This window comes from Ptiloglossa arizonensis, chromosome 3, assembly GCF_051014685.1.
Source record: "Ptiloglossa arizonensis isolate GNS036 chromosome 3, iyPtiAriz1_principal, whole genome shotgun sequence".
Lineage (NCBI taxonomy): Eukaryota > Metazoa > Arthropoda > Insecta > Hymenoptera > Colletidae > Ptiloglossa > Ptiloglossa arizonensis.
In genome coordinates, this window is record NC_135050.1 from 18,758,428 (window position 1) to 18,778,679 (window position 20,252).

Here is a 20,252-nt window from a genome sequence, read left to right on the forward strand (position 1 = left end):
TTCGATCATGGTACTCGAAACAAGATTAAGTTACAGCGTGCCGTTGGTAATTCAAGATAGAGAATTCGCGAAGCGTATCCTCGGACAACAACAGGATAATGGAAACCAATTTACGTTGTATTTGTAATGCACTCCGATGGACGGAGTTGCGAGTTTGCGTTATTCCGGTAGAGTTGTAAAATTTATGACGGGACAAGTGTGCGCTTCAACTCGCTGATGCGAAATAGTACCGTGGGTAATGAACTCGTAGTATACGGTTAAATTACAGCTGAATGTTGGACCGTTTGAAAAGAAATTGTACGATAATTGTACGCCCGTCTAGTTGCAACTTACCGTAATATTCTTCGTTACCGTTTTAATCGGGTAAAAGTTTGTTTTTCACGAAATTACTAGTTTCCCGGATCTCGAGACGCAGCGATGTCGTTTCAGTGCCATTCGTCGAAATACGAACACGTTTTTCAGTATTTCTATTCTTTTGGTTAACTCCCCAGAATCCAGTGCGCGCGTCTACTATGGCTCCGGATACGTGAACATTTAATTATAAACAAGTTTCGCGTACGAATGTGCTCGAGTGAAAAATTAATAACACGAGGCTTCGTTGCTCGTTCGAGCCATCCGTTTAAAAATTAAATATAACGTTTTCGTGCACAATATGGGCATTTCGGTAGACTACAGGGCGATTCACCGAAGGCTGCTATCTAAATTGCTTCTAAGCTGTTTATTGTACAAAAGCAACGCTTGTTTCCATCTTTTCGATCGTAGGCTCAAATTGTACGCATTACGATTAAAATACTCAAGGTGAACTTTGTACCTCCATGAGAAATCAAAGTAACAAGAAATCAATCATTACGTGCTGCCTCGAACTGTACAATTTTTGTTCGAAATACTTTTTCATCCAAAAAACGGTTTATAAGTAACAGATTTAAAAGTAGTATTTACGCGGCAGATTTCGGTGAATCTTCCAGCATAATATATCCTAATATTTCATTATTTCGAGTAATTTACCTCGACTGTCGTATTCCACGAAACGTATTCGCAAAAGTACGAATTCAAGATCGATCCTCTTTCTTGTAAATTCGCGATTTCTGTTATTCGACTACGAGCAAGAGATCTACCAATCCTTTTTTACACGTAAAATAAACGTTCGATTATTTTTGCTCGAAGAATTTCTCCTTGTTTCGCGAGTGTATTATTTTATCGAGCACCGTGTTTTCAGAGTATTCGATAAAAAGGATCCATCCACGAACGAGGAGCGTTTCGCGCGGAATGTTCTCGCGCGTGACGATTCGAGTAATTTTTTCCAAACACGTCCGAGGATTGGTCGCATACCCGATTCGGTGACTCGCGACACCTGGTGACGTTTTTGTCTCGAGAGCGATAAAGCTCTACCCTCGGCAAACCCATTAGCGAGGTCCGTGCGTTCGGTGAACAGCGCAGCGTTCGATGGTGTTCGAGCGCGCGCGCGAATTCGTCATTGGTTGGTCCGTGTCGTTAAGTGGGGGGAGGGGAGGCGGGACGGTCGATCGAAAAACTTTTACTTTCCGATCGAATTAGACGCGTGAACGTTTCCGTTTGTTCAACGCAATTGAAACGACTGCGCGTCGTTTAACGAGTGTCGCGTTCACTATTTACGATCTCCGCGCGGCGTTCTGCTCTCTGACATTTCGCCGAATGAAGTTTTTAGCAAACACAATTAAACACTCCGACCGCGTTTAAAGCCCGCGAATAATGTTCTTTCTCGCCTCTTGATACTTTTCATCTCGCGCGTTGTCCATCGCGTTTCATCCGCAGGTACGCGCGAGCCGGTCGAGTCTCGATGCTTCGAAAGCTCGAATAAACAAGCTCGCTGCTCGGAGAAAGCCTGGTCAAACGTAACTTGTAATATTTGCTCGCTTGTTACGCGGCGTGTATCCTTTCAGTTCGACAACCAGTTTTCGACCGTTTTCGCTAATCTGTCAAAGAATTGTTTCGAACTGGGCAACCTTGGTTTTTTTACGGAGAAAAAATATTTTTCAGAAACTTTCAACATACGAATGCGTGGCCGAAAGCTGGTTAATTTTTGTTCGCAACATTCCTTTGGCAGATTAGAGCAGAAGTGGCGAAAAGTGGCAATGGAACTCGAAGAATTCATCCTGTACACAGGGTGACCTATTTCAATCTATAAATGCATTTATTTTTCATATCGAGCATTGTTAAAATGGAATCGCATAGTTTTACGAAATACCAAGGTACCGAACTACGTATGGCAAAAAATCATTAGTTTGAGAAATATTTCAATTTTAATGTTGCGAATCTCGGCATTCACTATTAGTGGCACGTAGATGTATTGTGCTTTTAGTACTAGACACATACCCATTTAACACTGTAGCGCGGCAGTAGTGTCGTGATTCACAATATCGAAATGAAAATATCTTCCAAATCTGTGACTTTTTGTCCGGTGGTTTGATACTTTTTTCGTACTAAACTGCACCGATTGGTGTATTCGAAAGTATAGGACTTCATTTGAAAAATCATCGGTGACCTTGGTACGTTCTTTGCGCGTCCACCTGCGAAGAAACCAATTACGTTAAGTTACCTTCCACTCGAGTTGTTCTTTTGGTAACGAACAGTGTAGAAGACAAGTTGCACTAATAGATTAAAAACGGGTCACCCCGTGTACGAGCAGTAACGTTAAAAACGAGCCGTGTGCTCGAACACTTCGAGTGGCTCGAAAGAAATTCGATCCGTCGGGGAAACGATTCGAGCAACTCTGAAAAATTGGATCTACGCGAACAATTCGAACCACTCGAGCTACTTATCGAGCCACTCGAGACTGTTCGAGCAGCTCGAGACGTCGAGCTGCCCGTGGGATCTGGTTACTCGAATAATTCTCTATTCGAACGTTCGAATATCGCCACCGGATCGTTTCTCGAATTTTCTTCAATTTGCAGTCGAAGACACGAAGATGAGATTTAGCCTGACGCCTCAGCCAGGAGAAAGCGGTTTTGCACAATGGCTGGACGCGATGAAAATGGTTGCCAGGTTGCAGGAAGGAATACCACCGAAATTTCGAAAGGAGGTGGGTGGGTGGACGTAATTTTTCACCGTTGCGCTTCTTTTTTGTTTTTTTTTTTGTTTTTTTTTTCGGATTCGTTTAACGCGACATCCTCATTTTGAAATGTTTCGCAGTTATGGCTGACGCTGGCAGAACGTCATCTAGAGCAGCGCGGCGTAGATTGGAAGCAGGCTGAAAAGGTCTGCTTCAACGAGTGGAGCAATCCTGACGATGAAGAGCTCGGTATACAAATCGTTAAAGTAAGACTCTAAAACGTACATCCTTTTCACAATAGGTTTTCGCGTGCATCAGTGTTCTCGTGAATTTTCCATACGCGCCGCTTCAATGCCTACTTCGTTTCATCCTTTCCCTTTTGATGTCGGTAGTAAGGGGATCGCTCGCGAAGTGTTCGATACGATTGGAATAGGAAAATTCTTCGACCGAGTAACGTAAATTTATCCAAGTGGGTCGCGGCGAAGTTCGATATTTTTTATTAAACTTCTCGACCCGATTTTCAAGTTCCTCTCCATCGAGAACGTTTCTATTCCAATTAGATAACTACAATTACCTTCTCGGCGAATACATCCTTTCTGCTGGTTCGTAGGTCCGTGTCGTTCGAATTTCTCGCGTAACGAGTGGCAAAAATCCCTGAAAATCGTTGATAAAAAAAAAAAAGAAAAAAAAATGAAACCCGACTGGTATCGTAGCGGGATCTTCCTTTGCGAGTACGAAACCCGTTGCGAATTTAATCGTTGAAAATTTCCTCCGATATTACGAACGAAACGGTACACCCGACGAATAATTATTCCGATTTTAATCATACCCCGCGGCGAAATGTACGTTCGAGTTGAACAAAGTGAAATTTTAATTTGAAAAACCGTTCGAACAATACCCCGGGTCTTAAAGGATTCTTTGCAAACCCCCGTTGCGCAATTAGGGAGAGCGGGTTCGCGGCCAAGCTTTCGTTGGTTCGCGAGTAGTCGATCGAAGTCGATACACCGTTGCGTCTTACGTAACGCAACGTAACGCGTCCGCAAAAATGATCGCTTCCCCACCCTTGAAAACGCTGACGCAATTGTACGTCACACGGCGATACTCGCGCGTACCCGTAACGCCGGACTATCCCCGCCCGGTGTACAATTACGCGCGATGAAATTTGGATCATTAATCACTTCGACGCCGGGCAATTAAGTGTCGCCGATGAGCCGTCCAATTAGATCGCGCTCGCGCACTCGGCCCAGGAAGAAGAAGAAGAGGAAGCGACCTTTAACGAACACGGCCGGGGTAGTAGCTCGAACTCCCATTGGCCCGGACGTTTTCCACGTTCGTAGATCGTAATTCAAGCGGGCTCGCCGGGGCAAAATCCGATATCGTTGCTGGTCCTTTCAGGATTTACACAGGACGGGCTGCAGTCTATTTTGCGGCGCAGCTGGCAGAGACAATCAGGCGGTGCTCCGTCGGGTTCTGCTTGGCTTCGCCCGATGGAACAAGTCCGTTGGCTATTGCCAAGGCCTGAACGTGCTGGCCGCTCTCGTTCTGCAAGTTATGGATCGCGCCGAGTCCGCCGCGGTGAAGGTGATGATCTACTTGATAGAGGGTGTCCTGCCCGAGGGTTACTTCGCGGACAATCTGCGCGGCCTCTCCGTCGACATGGCGGTGTTTCGCGATCTCCTACGGTCCAGGCTGCCCAAGCTCTCGAAACATCTCAAGGCACTTCAGAACGACGCCAAGGACAAGGCGACAGGTGATCATTTCGCGCGGGAACTCTTCGGATCGTGTTTCGCGATAGGGTGAACTCGAGACGTGTACCGTGACGGAATTAAAAAATTGCTCGCGCCGAAAAAGAGGTTAGGGGCAAAGTCGACGAAGGACTCGGGAGACCTCGGTTGAAGACCGAGGAGAAATTTTTACCCCCGCTGTCTCGATCGGCGACGAACCCTGGGGGGTTGCAGACCAGACGAAACTAACGAGGAAATAGCGTTTTCCGATACAGGGAACGCGAGGGAACACTTTTGGTACGGGACAGAGTGGATAAAGTAAAATATTTGCGTAGAGGGTGAAATTTTTGATCGATATTTACGGTTCGAGTGGTTACCTACTCGGATCGTGGTATTTGTGTATCGTTTATTTGGCTCCCATTCTTGAATCGTAGTTCGAGAAAATTATACGAACGCGTTGCACGCGATAGAGAACATTTTTCAAGCATCGAATTTGACCAGGTTCGATTCGACGAATCGAAATCAATGAAACGAATTAATTGGAACGCGATGAAAAATCCTCGTTTGTGAACTCTGATCGTGGAAATTTTCTATTTTTTAGGGGTGGTCCTGTTTAAAAGTTTCGACGTTGTAACGTTCAACGAAAAACGATGAATATTTTTAAGAACGCGGAGAATAACCTCCTAAGTTACGAGCCCCTAAGTCTGTAGGAGTAACGCGGAAGAGCTCGCGTTCCCGGAACGTCCCCTCTTCGGGTCGATTTTTTCGTCGACTACGCCGGAGCTAGTTATTCTCGGTGCCAGAATTAATTGGCCGCTCAAGGCCATTGAGTAGCGAAACCCCCACCGCACCGCTTGGCAACTATGTCGCTCTGTGTTTCGTCTCTTCGCTTCGCGTATGCCCCAACGCCATTGTTTCGAACGAAAAACACAGACGTAGAGCTAACCTTTGCGAGAGAAGAGCAAGAAAAAATAAAAAAATAAAAATGTAACAGGAAAGGTGACGTCGTTTTAATTTGTAATAAGACGAACGAACGATTCTTGTACCACGGTCGCGTACGTTTATAAATTCGAACGCGTCCCTCGTTGAAATCAAACGACTCCTAAATTACCAGCAACAGAGGTGGTGTTACAATTGGTGACGTCACCAGCGCGAAGAGGAACGACGTTGCGCGACCAACTAATTCGATGCCGAGAATAATAATATCGGATGCCTCGGGAAGGAGTGTATCTTACAATAACTTGGACCGGCGCTGCCTGACGGTAGCCCCGAAGCTTAGGAACCTAATTGCTCCGACCTAATAACGTCCAATTCCGTCTGATTAACCGCGCCGCGTTATTAAACCGGCCATCGTCGTCTAACGAAGACATTTTTTCGGTCCCGTTTAGGCAGCAGTTACGAACCACCTCTGACGAATGTGTTCACGATGCAATGGTTCCTCACGCTCTTCTGTCACTGTTTACCGCAGGAGGCGGTACTCCGTGTCTGGGACCTGATATTTCTCGAAGGGGACGAGATACTACTGAAAACCGCTCTGACCATCTGGGAGGGCCTTTCGGAGTAAGTGTACGAGCTCGAGGAACCGGTAGGTCGCTTCGATTTGCGTCGCTGTAACGTCGTGTCCCTTGCTTTAGCCGTATCATGACCGTGACGTCGGCCGACGAGTTTTACAGCATAATGGGCGTCTTGACCAGGGAGATGCTGGAATTTACGAACACGAACAATCTCATAAAGGTTTGTCGGAGCCACTCGTAAAGATCGATACCAGGTGACACGCTTAGCGAAACCCGTTACTTAAAAACTCGATGTACGCGTTATTGTAGAATATAGTCAGTATGGAACCGTTGCATGGCGTGAAGAATTTAAGAGAAAAGCACAGATACAATATCACACCGTGGGCAAGGAAACTGAGCGACGATGACGACAGCGACACGGAAGAGGAGGAGAGGCTGGCCGTGGCCGCCGCGATGTTCAATATGGCGCAACGGCTGAAAAAAGGTAGAGGGATCCGTAAAAGAATATATATTGTCGACGTAACAATGGCGGGTTGTTGCGATACTATTCGTATTTGTTCGCGTCACCAAAGACATGCTTGTAGATCGTATACCACAAACGATTGGCGCGCTGCAGGCTATGGCGCCCAGCAGCGACCGAGAACGTCTCGCGTTGGACATTAGTATTTTGAAACAGCAGTACGCCAAGCTACGGGAACGTCAACACCAGGCGCACATTATACTTTCCGGTAAATGATAATTGTTAATAATAAGGTTAGACGTAAGTACGTTCTAAGCTCGAAGGTACGGTGAATTGTTTATTTAACGAATGGCTTTGTTGGTTTCAAATTACGTACCTCGAGTGCAAGGGGTAAAGCTTGGCCGAACTGTAAATCTGCTCATTGTTCTTTAAGGGTCGAGGAACTAGCATAAGAATTCCGTACATGTACATATATATATATCTTTGCTTCGCTTGGAATGGAATGAGTGCAAAAGTGCATAAATTCTTTCTTGACGCAGCCGCATGTGCAAGACAGACCATGGTACCACCTCCTACTTCTCAGGCCATGAATCATCTTTTAGTGGGCAAAAATGCGCTCGTGAGCGGGAAGAATCGACCCCTGAGTCTACCTTCTGGCACTGCATCGGCGAAGACACGACCTACACCTCTGAACCAGAGTCGAAGGGATAGACAAGGCGTCACGCTACATTGGAAGGACACAAAGAAATCGAAGCAGAAATCTTCGACCGTGGCAGGTATGTACCTATTCATAATCGAGTATGCAGCCCACAAAATACGCGTCCATTTTAATCTTGCTCGAACAGTGAATTTTATTCAATTTTAAACGAAATCGTTATCGTTAGAACGGACCGAAGGTATTTTTCCACAAAGGTTGCGCAATTATAACGTAAGTATGGTAAACAATTCGAAAGGAAGTAATCGTTTATCGTCTATCTTGAGCAACGGATCTTCCACGAACGTTTAAATTAGTCACATACAAAATGTATCTTCTTTGACTTTTAATATCGCTAAAAATTCCGCAAACGAGAAAAGTATTTTTGCATCTAGCGAGAATAATAAGAGCAGAATGTAATTTATTCGTTGGTAAGGTAGATATACCGACTGATGATAATGCTCTTTAGGATTTACCTACTGTTGGTTAACGGTTACACACTGCAGGTATTAAAGTTACAGTGCCCGTTTCGCTAACAAGACTACAAAAGCTGTACATATGCAGTTCGGTAAACATGTACCGAACAATGAACGTTGATACAAAGAACACGCTCCATGACCGAAAGGTAGGAGGTAACAGATAGATCCCGCTAATCGCTCCACTGACAAATCCGACTTTACCGATTCAAAAGGGAATACGAAACTGGCGCCTTAACGGTAGGAATTGAAACTAACAACGTCAGAAACTAGACGTTCCACGTATCCTCTCAGCACAGAAAGTACAATAGGATCAAACGACGTATCGAAGTTCAAAATCTTTTTCTTTATTTTGAAAAATTACATATGCACTATTATTACGTTACATTAAGATACTCAGACGTTCGTACGCGTTACAAAAATTTTCTATGCATCTGCACGAGAGTATTATCGACGGATCGACGGCGTTGCTACCGATAGAAATGAGACCAGACTTGGCCGTAATTGGATTATTTTTACTTACGCGTTAATAGAGTCATTTCCGAAAAATGAAAGTTTCATTACAATCAGTCTTCATCGGTGGAGTCTCGCCCATCGATCGATAACGCTCTCGCGAAAATGTGCTAAATATAAGAATGTTTATATCGCATTTGTAGCTACCGCAACGGTGCGAAGTTTTCCCGGTCGATTTTTCAAACCACAGTCGCCTGTCGCTCGAACCGAAGAACTTAAAGACGATTCGTTATGTTTTACAGAGGAACGAATGCTGCGTTTTATCGAGGAGTTTACCCTGCTGCTGTTTAAACCTTCGAAGTGTTCCCAAATTCTATTTCGCGTTTCACAAACTACCCGTTTATCGATCACCTGTTTCGTTTGCTGCAGATGCAGCGGAAGCGATTGTTGCCCAGTGGCAATCCACGGAGGCTGAATTGGCATCTCCGAAGCGCAACAACGGGGACAGTGACAGCGACAGCACGTCGACGGAATTGTGCGACGAGCCCGATCGTCTGAGCGACGTTGACAGCGAAGATCTCACGTCAGCGTCCGAGTCGTACGCCATGGCTACCGACGAGGACAAGAGTTCTCGAGTCGGGAACTCGCCCTTGCCCGAGAAGACGTTCGATCGCGCGTCACCGGTCGAGAAAAACGAAACGATCGATATCGAAATCTCGCGGGATCTCAAGCCACCGGAGGAAAATCTGAACGACATATCGATCGCGAAAATCACCGATCAGATACGACGACTATCGGCGGAGGATGACAATAATTCGATGGTTCCTCAAAAATTCGGCACGAAGAACGAAGAGAACGATTCGTTGACGAAATCGTCACCGTTGGAGAAAGACAAGTCGATCTTCGATTTTTCCGCGGATTACGCCTCGGCCGTGGACACCGTAAGAAAAACGGCCCTGGACGAGTACGATTACTTGAGTTACGGTAAAAGCACGCTCACCGTGAAAGACGAACAAGTGTTGGTGCACGAACCGTACAAACCGGACGAGACCGTGAAAGAAATCGCGGAAAATGCGTCCCGCGACGATCTCACCGCGAATCGAAAGGACCAAGTCCAAGATGCAACCTCCGCGATCGGACGAACGGAGAACTCGACCTTGTTCCCGGAATATTCGACAACGTTGGACACCAAGTACGATAAGATCGCGGACAGAGTTAGCCACGATTCGGCCACGGAGAACGAGGATCGTTACAAAACCTCCTTCGATTTTTCGAGCAGAGTTTCGTTGGACACGAAGATAGATAATTTAATCACCGATACACCGTCCATGGTGAACAGCGAACGGAAATCGTACTGCAAGACTTACGTCGGCCATCTTCCGATCTCTCCGTTAACGGTTGGCCAAAAATTGAGCGAAGCGATCCCAACTATACACGGTACGAACGGTATCGTGGGATTGACGTCGAACGTCGCTGGCGTGGACATTGAGACGTTGGAGAAAACGTATTTCGGCGAGCGGGCCCAGACAGGCCAGAAAAAGACATATCCGGATTTGAAGAAGAGTCCCAAGACACCCGAGAGCAATAAATCGTGCAGCTCCGGTGAGACGATGGGACCCGATTCGAAGCCTTCCAGTTTAACCGTGAGCCCCAGGTCACCGGTCAGGTCCGACTCGCGAGACATTCTTATGGACAAATCGGTGTGCTCCTCGGTCAGTTCCGACTCGAAGACCCTGGTGTTCCGTTCGATGGACTCGGACGTGTCGAAAGACAGCGCGAAGACGGACGCGAAGAAGACTTACGAGAAGTCCGGTTCGTCGACACCGATTAGCACGGACTCCCTGAGGAACAAGTCCGAGACCAGCCCGAAATTGGTGGTGAGCAGCTCCAGCGACTCGTGCAGCCCGAGTAAACTAAAGTCTTCCGAGAGGTCGTTCAGTTCGGACCTTCAATCGCCAATAAGTGCCAACTCTATAAAATATACCTCGAATTACAATAGGCGGGGCCAGGACGACGTGTCCGGGTCGTCGATCGATATGAGCACCGCCACGTCGCCGTTCTATCCGATCTCGGATCCCAATCAAAAGACTCCCTCACCGTACAGCGTGTCCAGACGAAGGTCCAGCTTGGAGAGCACCGAGACATCGCCCGAGCAGAAATCGACCAGTTCCAAGGAGTCCAACAAGTATCTGGGCTTTCAGTCGAAGTTCGATTCCACGTTGAAATCGTCGGAGGTCAGGGACACCGAGGCTGTCGCGTCCAAAAGCGAGAGCTACGTCGTTCGCGAGTTCAACTCGAAGAAGGAGGACTCCGGTTCGAATCTGACGGAGAGGAGGAACGCCGACGACGACGTAAAGTTCTATCGATCGTCCGGTAGCGATTTTTATCGCAAGGAGAAGGAGATCGTCGACGATGGCGCGGACGATTCTCTGTCGGAGAAGGACGTGGTGCCCTCGTTGCCCCAGGAGAAGCTGGACAAGCACTACTTGACTTACAATTACAGACACAGAGACCGATCGAAAGTGTTGGAGAGGAGTTCCAGCAGCCTGGACAGTAGAAGATTCAGCGATCTGAAGTCGTCCGTCTCCACGGACGAGTTCGCCACTTCGGTGGCGAAAAAGAGATCCAGCGACATTCTGGAGGACATCAAGCACTTGGAGGCCAAGGCGAACGACGGGTCGTCCGATTCCGGGATGTTGACGAAGAAGAGCAGCTACATCTGGGAGGATCTGAAGAGTCTCGAGGCAAGGAGACAGGACACTTTCAGCAACTCCGCGAGCAATTTCTCCAAGCGTCGTTTGGAGATACCGGACATAAACGTGAGCGGCGAGGGCAGGATGTCGTACAGCATACATCCGAAACTGGACATCGACGAAAACAGCGACAGCATACTGAAGACGGTCGCGCGTAGCCAGAACAACGGTGACATCGACGACGGAAGGGAATCGAAGTTAGGCGTGTGGACGAAGGTGAAGCCTCGCAAGAAGGGCAACAACGGGCGCAGAAACAGCGACCGTGCGTTGAAGATCATTCAGGAGAACTCCGCGATACTTCAGAAGATACTCGCGTGCCAGGCGAAGAAACGATTGCCGGATCTCGAGGAGATATCGAAGGAGATCACGATCAGCCCGATCAACGAGGAGATCTCGAAGATCTTCAGCCCGATATTGGAGAAGATGGGCCTGAACGAGCACGAGATCAACGAGGAGCTGGCGAGGATCAATTTCAAGGATTTCGACAACATGACCGCGACCAGCGTGTCCGAGTTCGACGCGAAGATCAACGAGGAGCTCTCGAAGCTCTCGTTGATCGACGAGACGGAGCAGATGGACATGGACGAGATCATGTCCAACGAGTATCTGGACACCAGGGAGGCCCTGATCGATCGAAAGATAAACGAGGAGCTGTCGAAGCTGTTGTCGAATTACGAGGAACGTTCACCGACGAGCATCGGGAACCTGGACAAAGGATCCAGCCAGACCGTCAGCGAGATCGACGGCCTCGAGTTGTCCAGCATCTCCACGAACGTGTTCTCCTATCAATCGCCGAACGACTCCATCGAGACGAGAAGCGATCGGGGATCCACGCAGGAGTCCTCGATTACCGTCGACAAGTTCTCCCAGTACAGCGAGAAAGTCTTACCGTACAGAGTATCCAAGTACAGGGACGACGACTCCTCGCCGAAAAGCGACATAGACATCTACAGGGAACTGGAGAAACTGGACAAGATCTCGGCGGCGCAGCTCTTACCGGACTCGACCCTCGATCTTCCTCAGCAGGAGTTGACCTCGTACGTACCGAAAACCTCACCGTTCAAGGACTTATCGCCGATAAGGTACTCCTCCTCCAAGCCGATTCCGTACGAAACGCTGACATCGCCCCTGAAGAGCTACGATTCGTACAAAAGCTTCGACTTCAAGACCAAAGTATCGCCGAAACACGGCTCGAACAATCCGTTCGCGACCGCCCCTTACGACAAATCGGTCGTGGACACCGGTTTCGAGTACATCAATCATAAAACGGAGATCTCGATGAACGCGTACGATTTGCACGCGAAGAGTCCGATGATGACGAAGGAGTCGTTGGAGTTTCGCGTTAGGTACGACGACGATCCCGTCAGAGAGGTCGGCACCGACTACATGTCGCTACAATCGGACGGTAGACAGATCACCGGCTCGAACAAGTCTCCTTATTACAGCAACGGGAACACCGAGTCCCTGACACCCACCAAATACATGTCCAAGGAGGAGAGGTGTTTGGATACCACCGGGTCCTCTTTTCTGGAGTACTCCACCGAATCCTCGGACATCCTGCGCCGCAAATACGATTCGCTGTCGCCCAAGGAGTATTCTCACGGTACCAGCGTCGAGTACGATAGACGCTTGAGCGCGTTACCAGCGATTGAACCGGGATCGGACATCGGGTCGTATCTGCCGACGAAGCGTCTCGATTATCATCCATTGTCACCGAATCGTCAGTACACGGATCAGCATTTCGTCTCCGCCACGAACCATTACGCCTCGAAACTCTCGCCGGGCATGTCCGACGAGACCAAGCGACCCGTTTCTCATCCCGAATTTCCCGGCAAGGTGACCGCCGGCAAGTACACGGAGCTGCCCGACAGAGGAGGCACCAGCAGCTACCAAAAGTCCTCGTTGAGTCTGGGCAATATCGGTCACTCGAGCAAAGGCGTCGAGAACAATTACAACACACTGGCAAGTCCCAAGTCTCAGTTCAGTCCGTTCCCCTCGAGAAACGCGCCCAGAAAGCCCAAAGAGCTCACGCTCAAGTTGGGACTCTACTCGCCGAAGGATCCGGACCCGGCACAGTCGAAGAGATCATAGTGCAAGACCGCGCGAACGTTCCGCTTCGGGTACACCGTGTCCAGTTGTCTTCGAGGAGGGGACGCGACTGCGCGGAGCGAGTGTTTCGTTCTCGTTGGAGTCCAGGGATAACGAGACGGGCCTAAATCGTCGTTCTTCGATCCGTGGAACTCGACGTAAACGATCTCGTGACGAGAGATCGCGCGAAAATGGTAACGCGATGAGAATTCCCGCGGAATCAGATGTCGATTGTCTTGGTATGATAGACACTGGCGCGAAGATCGTGATGTTTCGAGAGTCGACGTGGAACCGGACGTTAACGATCTCGAGACGCGAGATCGCGCGAAGGTCCTAATTGCGTTGAGAGTTCACGTGGAACCGGATGTCAACGATCTCGAGATGAGAGGCACTAGCGTAAAGATGGTGATCGAAAGTCGACGTGGAACCGTACGTCAACGATCTCGCGACGAGAGACGCAAGCGCGAAGACGTTGACGCTTTGACAGTCCACGTGAAACACGATGTCAACGATCTCGAGATAATGGACGTTGGCGCGAACTCGACGTGGAACTCGACGTTGACGATCTCGCGACGAGAGACGCAAACGCGAAGATGTTTGATGCGTTGAGAGACCACGTGGAACCCGACGACGTCAACGATCTCGAGATAATGGACACTGGGCGCCAAGATGGTAGCGCTACGAACGACGCGTGGATATCGAGAGCGGAATTTACAATACAGAAGAGGAGAGTTATACGATGTTTCGATGGTGACCTTCCCGATCGTAGAAGCGAATCGATTGCAAAGTTTCGTCCGGTTCGCGATAAACGGTAATCAAGCGCGGGAGATACTCGAAGAGGAACGCAGAAATAACGCGTTCGAAGTAAACGCGAGGAAACTACGAAACGCGTCGTCGCGACGCGATGCATCGCTCAACTGAATTAACGTTGAACACACGATTTTCACGTATCGTATCGCGTACACCCCCCCTCCCCTGCCCCCCACCGATCCTCGGCCCGTTAGCGTTTAATCGTTACGACTCCAGTTTTTTCCGAATGTTTATAGTCTACGAACGTTGACTAATTACGAACGTTTTTTACGAGCTCTGCTTGAAACGGCTTCGAAGCTCCCTCTTCGGAGAGAGAGAAAGAGAGAAAGTAAGAGAGAGAGAGAGAGGAAAGCTTGCGGAAATAATAGCATTTAAAGATCCTACGCGGAACGTACACACATACTTGCAATTTCTAATGCGATGCCTTCAATCTCCCTCCAATCTCGCAAAGAAAACCTCGTTATCGCGTCTCGATTGTTCAGTAAATTGCGATAAGTAGCGTCGAAGCGCGCACGAACCCTAGGGAAAGAGAGAGTGCGAGTGAGAGTGAGAGAGAGAGAGAGAGAGAGAGAGAGAGAGAGAGAGAGAGAGAACGAGAAAAAAAGTAAAGCATGTCGTTACAAAATGCCTTCCATTCCGCGGTTCGTTTCGCTACAGAGATCTCGCATGCGATCGTAAATCACGGCACTTGATCGCGAGACCCGCGGCAACGTGAAATTTTCAACGAAGAGAGACACACACACCACCCATTCTATCCGCGGAGAGATTGTACGAAATTATCAAAGTTGTTACGTAACGGAGCCGCGATAGAGCTTAATTTGTCCGTACGTTCCGCGCGAACATAGTCGCGGAGGGGTCCGCGTTGTTCTCGATGGGCGAACGAGGCACGGACACGAAAGGGGAGTGACAAACAAATTGTAAATAACTATAGACGTTAATTGTATATTAACAAAAGCAAAAAAAAAGAAGAAGAAAAAGAAAAGGAAGAAATGAAACTTCAGAGTCGCTCGAGATCTTTTTATATAAAATAAAAGTAGTATTTTTAGATGTTTCTAATAAGAAAGATAATCCTCGTGTTATCGCCGTCATTACACGTATATGAGCTTAGCCGAGCTACGCTTATCGTAAGAACCGTCGTTCTTCTCGCAGATCTCTTCATCCTTTGGTCGGTGACGACCGAAAACGAGTATATACGATCGAAAAGAACTTGCAGCAATCGCGATCAATTACGAAGACTTTATACGTTCGGAGTTAGAGCGTCGAAGACACGTGAACTTAAGGAAACTGTACCGTATCGTTTACCACGTTTTCGCATCGTGTTCGCACGGAGGTGGATTGTTTCAAGGCGTTGTAAATTAATTAACGATCAACATCCTGAGTACACTGAACACTGGAGCATTTTTTCTTTTCCAATTGTCGAAACAAGCTCAAAAGAAGATCTATTCGATTTACTTGCTATCCGTGTTCGTCGACGAGGAGTCTACAATACGCGTGAAAGAAGATTGCATTTGAGGTTAGGACGGATGCTATTCGTTTAGAAGTCATCTCCTATCCTGTGCACACGATACTGGACAAAGGTTATTACAAAATCTATGTTTCGGTTTAAATTTACCGGAACAATTTATTTATCTATTCCTTTCTATGTACGTAATTTTATCGATTTCGCCTCGATTGAAGAACAATTCAAAGTATCGCGAGCATGTAGGTACACGAGTTTCGTTCGCTGGACGAGAGGACCCGCTTCCGAGTGCAATCTTTTCGCGCGCGTACTGTACACTCTGCTCGCGCGTGGTTAATTAAAATATCCTCGTACGCGAGTTTCGTTGACAGATAAAAATTTCGTCTAACCCTAAATCTCTCTGCTAATTGCCTAGGTAACCATAGAAATTGAATCGCGCAAAGTACACAGATATCACACGTAACTATATTTTATTGACTCGCATAGCGAAACAGGCGTCTGTACACTGTTACGTCCAATTTATTCAGCGACAGGTAGATTCGTCAATTCGCAACTCGATGCGCGCAGATTGTTATACAGCTTCATCGAGGCTCGAGACAGTCCACTGATTTCGTAGGAGAACGAAGAAAATGAAAAAAAAGAATAAAGAAAAGAAAAACGACGACAAAATTTCCGAAGTAGCTGCGTTAATGTGCCTCTAATCACACTCTATCAAGGTTCGACGAAATTACAACGATGTTTTGACATACACGGGCTACGCGAGCCAGTTTCGCACTACAGTCCGACGATGATCGGCTGGCCGTTCAAGGTCACCGCTTCTACTGCGAATCGCGTCAAGAATGACTCTTCGTTTTGCGCCGTGACAGTGTGGCTCTTTGCTCTAGGGACGGAAAATAGGTTTGCGCGAACAGTCGAGAGACTACGGTGGACGCGATTTATTTTATTGGCCGCTCGTGACTATTTCCTCGATCGAGAACGATCGATGACTTTGTATTCGCCGGTGAAAGTTCCGTATTCAATCGAACGACAATTTATCCGAACAACTGTCCGATAGAAACTCAACCAAACGATTTCGTGCAACAAGTGTTCCCACGGTTCATTTCTTACTCGGAGATCCGAGTAAATATTTTTGCGCCCGTAAATTCACTCCGCCTGGGAGTAGCCGAATGGTACGGTGGGGATACTCCACCAGTGGCCTTGAGCGGTCAATTGATCGCGTCGCGACCGTAGCTCTCGCGGCGAGTAACGATCCGCGCGTAGATTCCCGAGGCCTGAACGTGGCAACTCGTGCGATCGTGAACAGTTGTCGCTCACCTGTCTCGACATCGACGAGCAGATTCGCGATCGTGCTCCTAGAAGAGATTCCCTGCGTATCGGCGCTGGCTTCTCTGCAATTTACCAATTCACCGCGACGAAATATCGAAAGGATGCAGTTTTCCGCGAACATCGGACACGTAGATTCCCGCACGCGAAGCTTCTGCAGTAACTTTGCATTCGTCTGAACGATGTACCTTCTTTCCTGCGTAAGAAATCGTCGTGTAGAGGGCATGAACGAGCTGCAACGAGCCACGGAAATATTCGCGCGGGGCTCTCTAGTACCGATTCCTCGTTTCGGGACATCGTTATCGATACGCGAAGCGAGTTCCTTCCCGTTATCTCGAGCTGGATTCGATGCAGAATCTTTTTCTTCCAATTTATCAGCCCAACTCGAACAAAACGAAACCCGATCGAGCAGGGCTGCAGAAATAATTGAACATTATCGAGAGCGCACTCGAAATACTTTTGCGATCGAGCGACGTTCCATTCGATATTCGTCGCAACAGCGACGTTCGTAAATTGGCGAAATATACCTTTTCGTTGACTATCGGGGTAGCGCAGAGGGCTGTCGCAAAATGTTATTCTCCGTTGCGAAATGGACAAGGTGGTTACACTCCGGAGACACTTTAAGTGCAAAACAAACTGTACACGAGGTAGCTTCGAAATTGACGCGAGAACCAAACGTAAAGAAACTTTAACAATAACTCTATCCGACCTACTTTCGCATAACGCAAACAGTTGTATGTGCTTTTAATATCAATTTATCGAACCCCTCGATAAGTGCCGCTTCCGTGTTCTTGTTCGATTATACGTCGGAAGCGTTGGGTCGTTTTGAATTGGCACTATCTCGAGTATACGGTAGTTACGCGAATCCACGGTTACCGGGATTTGTACGCGGTACGTTTCTTGTCCATTTCTTTTCGCGACGCCCCTTCGAAGCCCCGGTCCGTGCGCGAAACGACACGTCGTTGAAAATAAGAATGGACTCGTTTCGTACGCGAGCAATTAAATTCGTTAGACGACACGTTCGATGGTACTTCGTTGCGCGAGTATTTCCGTAGCTCGCTTTGTCTACGAATTCGAGCGAGATATTTTCGTGGAAACGGGACGAGAAGACGAGGAAAATCGTCATGGATTCGCCGTCACGTTCTTCCGCTGACGCGCGGCCAAATTCAGCGAACCGAATTGTAGGTTCGGAAGCCTGTGAGGAATAGAAAGTATTCGTAAAGGTGCTTTAACGAGGCATTGGCGCGTTCCACCAAACAAAGGTGAAACTATCTAGACGTAGGTTAGCTGATAAGGAATCGATGATAGCGTTGTTCGTTGTGTCTTGTAAAAAGAAGATCGTTTTTTCGAGAAAAAAAAGAGAAAAATATATAACGAAACCAACAGGTACGAATCGCCAATGAAGTTCTCCGCTTTCGGTTCACGGAACGTTTGTAAATTCGGTTCGCTTCGGTTTTCGGGCAAGTTCTCGGATGCATCATTGTTGGACAATACGTATTCTCTGTTCGTTCTGTGCGTACTTTTCGTTCGTTTGTTCGTTCGTTCGTTCGTTCGTTTCTTTTCCTTACGTCGCGCGTAAAGTTGCTTCTGTACGCGGAAGTATTTTTCAACCGTGCACGCTCGTCGAGAAATCACTCGCGTTGCGTCAATGTTTTTTCTACACGGATAAATCGAATACGAGGGCGAGTTGTAATAATTAAGGGGAAACGATGAGAGTGTTGAGTGCGCGTTGTCCTCGAGCGACGATCGTTCGGTGCGCCGACACGACGAGGGCGCGCGAATCCTATAAAAGAAGTCATTTATAAAGAAACGTTATATTTACAAAAGGGTGTGTATGATGTTGTTACGCGACGTTTTGTGAGAGTTGTTGTAAATAACTGTCGGTACGAGTCATGCCAGATATAAGACTGTATATTTGAAGAGCATAGAGATATAAGTCGTTACGAATAAATAAACTGAATAAATATATTGGGAGAGAAAGAATTGCACCGGTTATTTCCTCGATCCTTCACGATCTCTGAACTATCATTGAAAACTTAACATAACGTAAACATTTAACGCAATTGAAATATTCAATCGTAGACTTCGAGCAACATCGAAAGATCATTAGTTCGAGACTTGTCTTTATAAAAAGCAATAGTATGGCGTTACAGTGAAATTCTTACCGGTGAAAAGAGTTTGCAACGATCGTAAAATGTATGATATCTTGCTTCCCGTTGCTTCTACAACGAAAACGTAAAGAACAAAACTTGCTGCAAATTGAAACGGGAAATGTTCGATACAAATTTTCGATAGAATCTACAGCAATCGAGATACAGACCCTTCGTGGTTTCGAAACTCTACGGAGCTAGAGTAGCAACGATAGCGCGCGTTTTCTTACGACCCAGAACACAAAACGAAACGTATCGTAATATCTCGTTAAAATAATCTCAAGAAACGAACGTCGGGTCGTTCAAGTTTTACCGAAAGCTTTAAAGTGTCTCGAACTCGAAACGAGTAAATGGAATAACCGTGGAGAAACGTGTAAAAAAAAAACTTCTCCGAAGATAACGAAGTAACGTCCGCGTAACAAATCCAATCTCTGTTATTGTTCGCAACACCGGTACACGTTGAAACGTTACATCGTCGGAAGTGCGAGACGAGCTGGATCGATACGGCTCGTAGAAAAATCGATCGATCGCCGTCGCGGAAATCCCGCGTCCCTTTTTCGCGATAGCGGCGATATCTTGTGCTCGAGTGGACATTTCATTTCGTTAACACGATTACGCGTACCCGCGCGCCGTGGATTGCGAACTCATTTTAATTGGGATTACGTTTCAATTAAAACTCCGTTCCCATTAGGTGGAAGCGTTGAGTTTTGGAGAATAATTGATACGAACAACACGTTATCCGATTGCGAGCTGCTGGATAAAATATGCATATTTGCCAATCAAGAGGTGTCCAGGTTACACACCTGCTTCCCGTCCCACCTCTCTGGATAAATATGGGATTACCGGGTTCCTCCTACTGGATTACGTGTGTACACGTCTGGCGCGCGAGACGTGACGTACAAACACCGATACCTTTGAGTCGTTACCGATGAAATTTTAATGATGCGCAAAATCGGAAACGCTATCGCCCCTCGCCGGTCCCTCGGCGTGCTTCGTTATTACGGATACGACTGCACACCCGTTTGTGAATTGAAATCCGTTCGAAGCAATTGCACTTCGTTCGCTTCCGACAAGAATCTCTTACACGTACTTTACGTAATTCTTCCATTTCGTCGTGAATTTCTTCGATAACCGAACGGTTAACTCGCGCTCCGCGAATTAAATATTTTCTGCAACGTTGTTTACCATTCCACGAGCGCAAATAATACGTCGGTAACGAGCTTATTACAACGCAGAAATTTTAAACGTTGAACGATCTTCGATGATAAACGACTCGGAGAAGGAAATTCGAAACGAGTTCGATTCCAGCACAGATCAATA

General features: G+C 47.3%; 1 protein-coding gene across 4 annotated transcripts in view; it reads left to right on the forward strand.

The window, feature by feature from the left end:
- LOC143144996 (uncharacterized) overlaps positions 1-15,047 on the forward strand; it is a 32,652-nt gene extending 17,605 nt beyond the window's left edge. For 2 of the 4 annotated variants that reach the window (XM_076307942.1, XM_076307945.1), the window contains 9 exons: positions 2,931-3,058; positions 3,169-3,294; positions 4,424-4,778; positions 6,141-6,312; positions 6,387-6,486; positions 6,576-6,750; positions 6,839-6,994; positions 7,266-7,502; positions 8,779-15,047. In XM_076307942.1, the coding sequence (XP_076164057.1) occupies positions 2,931-3,058; positions 3,169-3,294; positions 4,424-4,778; positions 6,141-6,312; positions 6,387-6,486; positions 6,576-6,750; positions 6,839-6,994; positions 7,266-7,502; positions 8,779-13,193 (5,864 nt within the window). In that variant the 3' untranslated portion in view covers positions 13,194-15,047. The remainder of the gene's footprint in view (positions 1-2,930; positions 3,059-3,168; positions 3,295-4,423; positions 4,779-6,140; positions 6,313-6,386; positions 6,487-6,575; positions 6,751-6,838; positions 6,995-7,265; positions 7,503-8,778) is intronic. The other 2 variants (XM_076307944.1, XM_076307943.1) reach the window with 2 other exon arrangements.
- Positions 15,048-20,252: the final 5,205 nt, after the last annotated feature.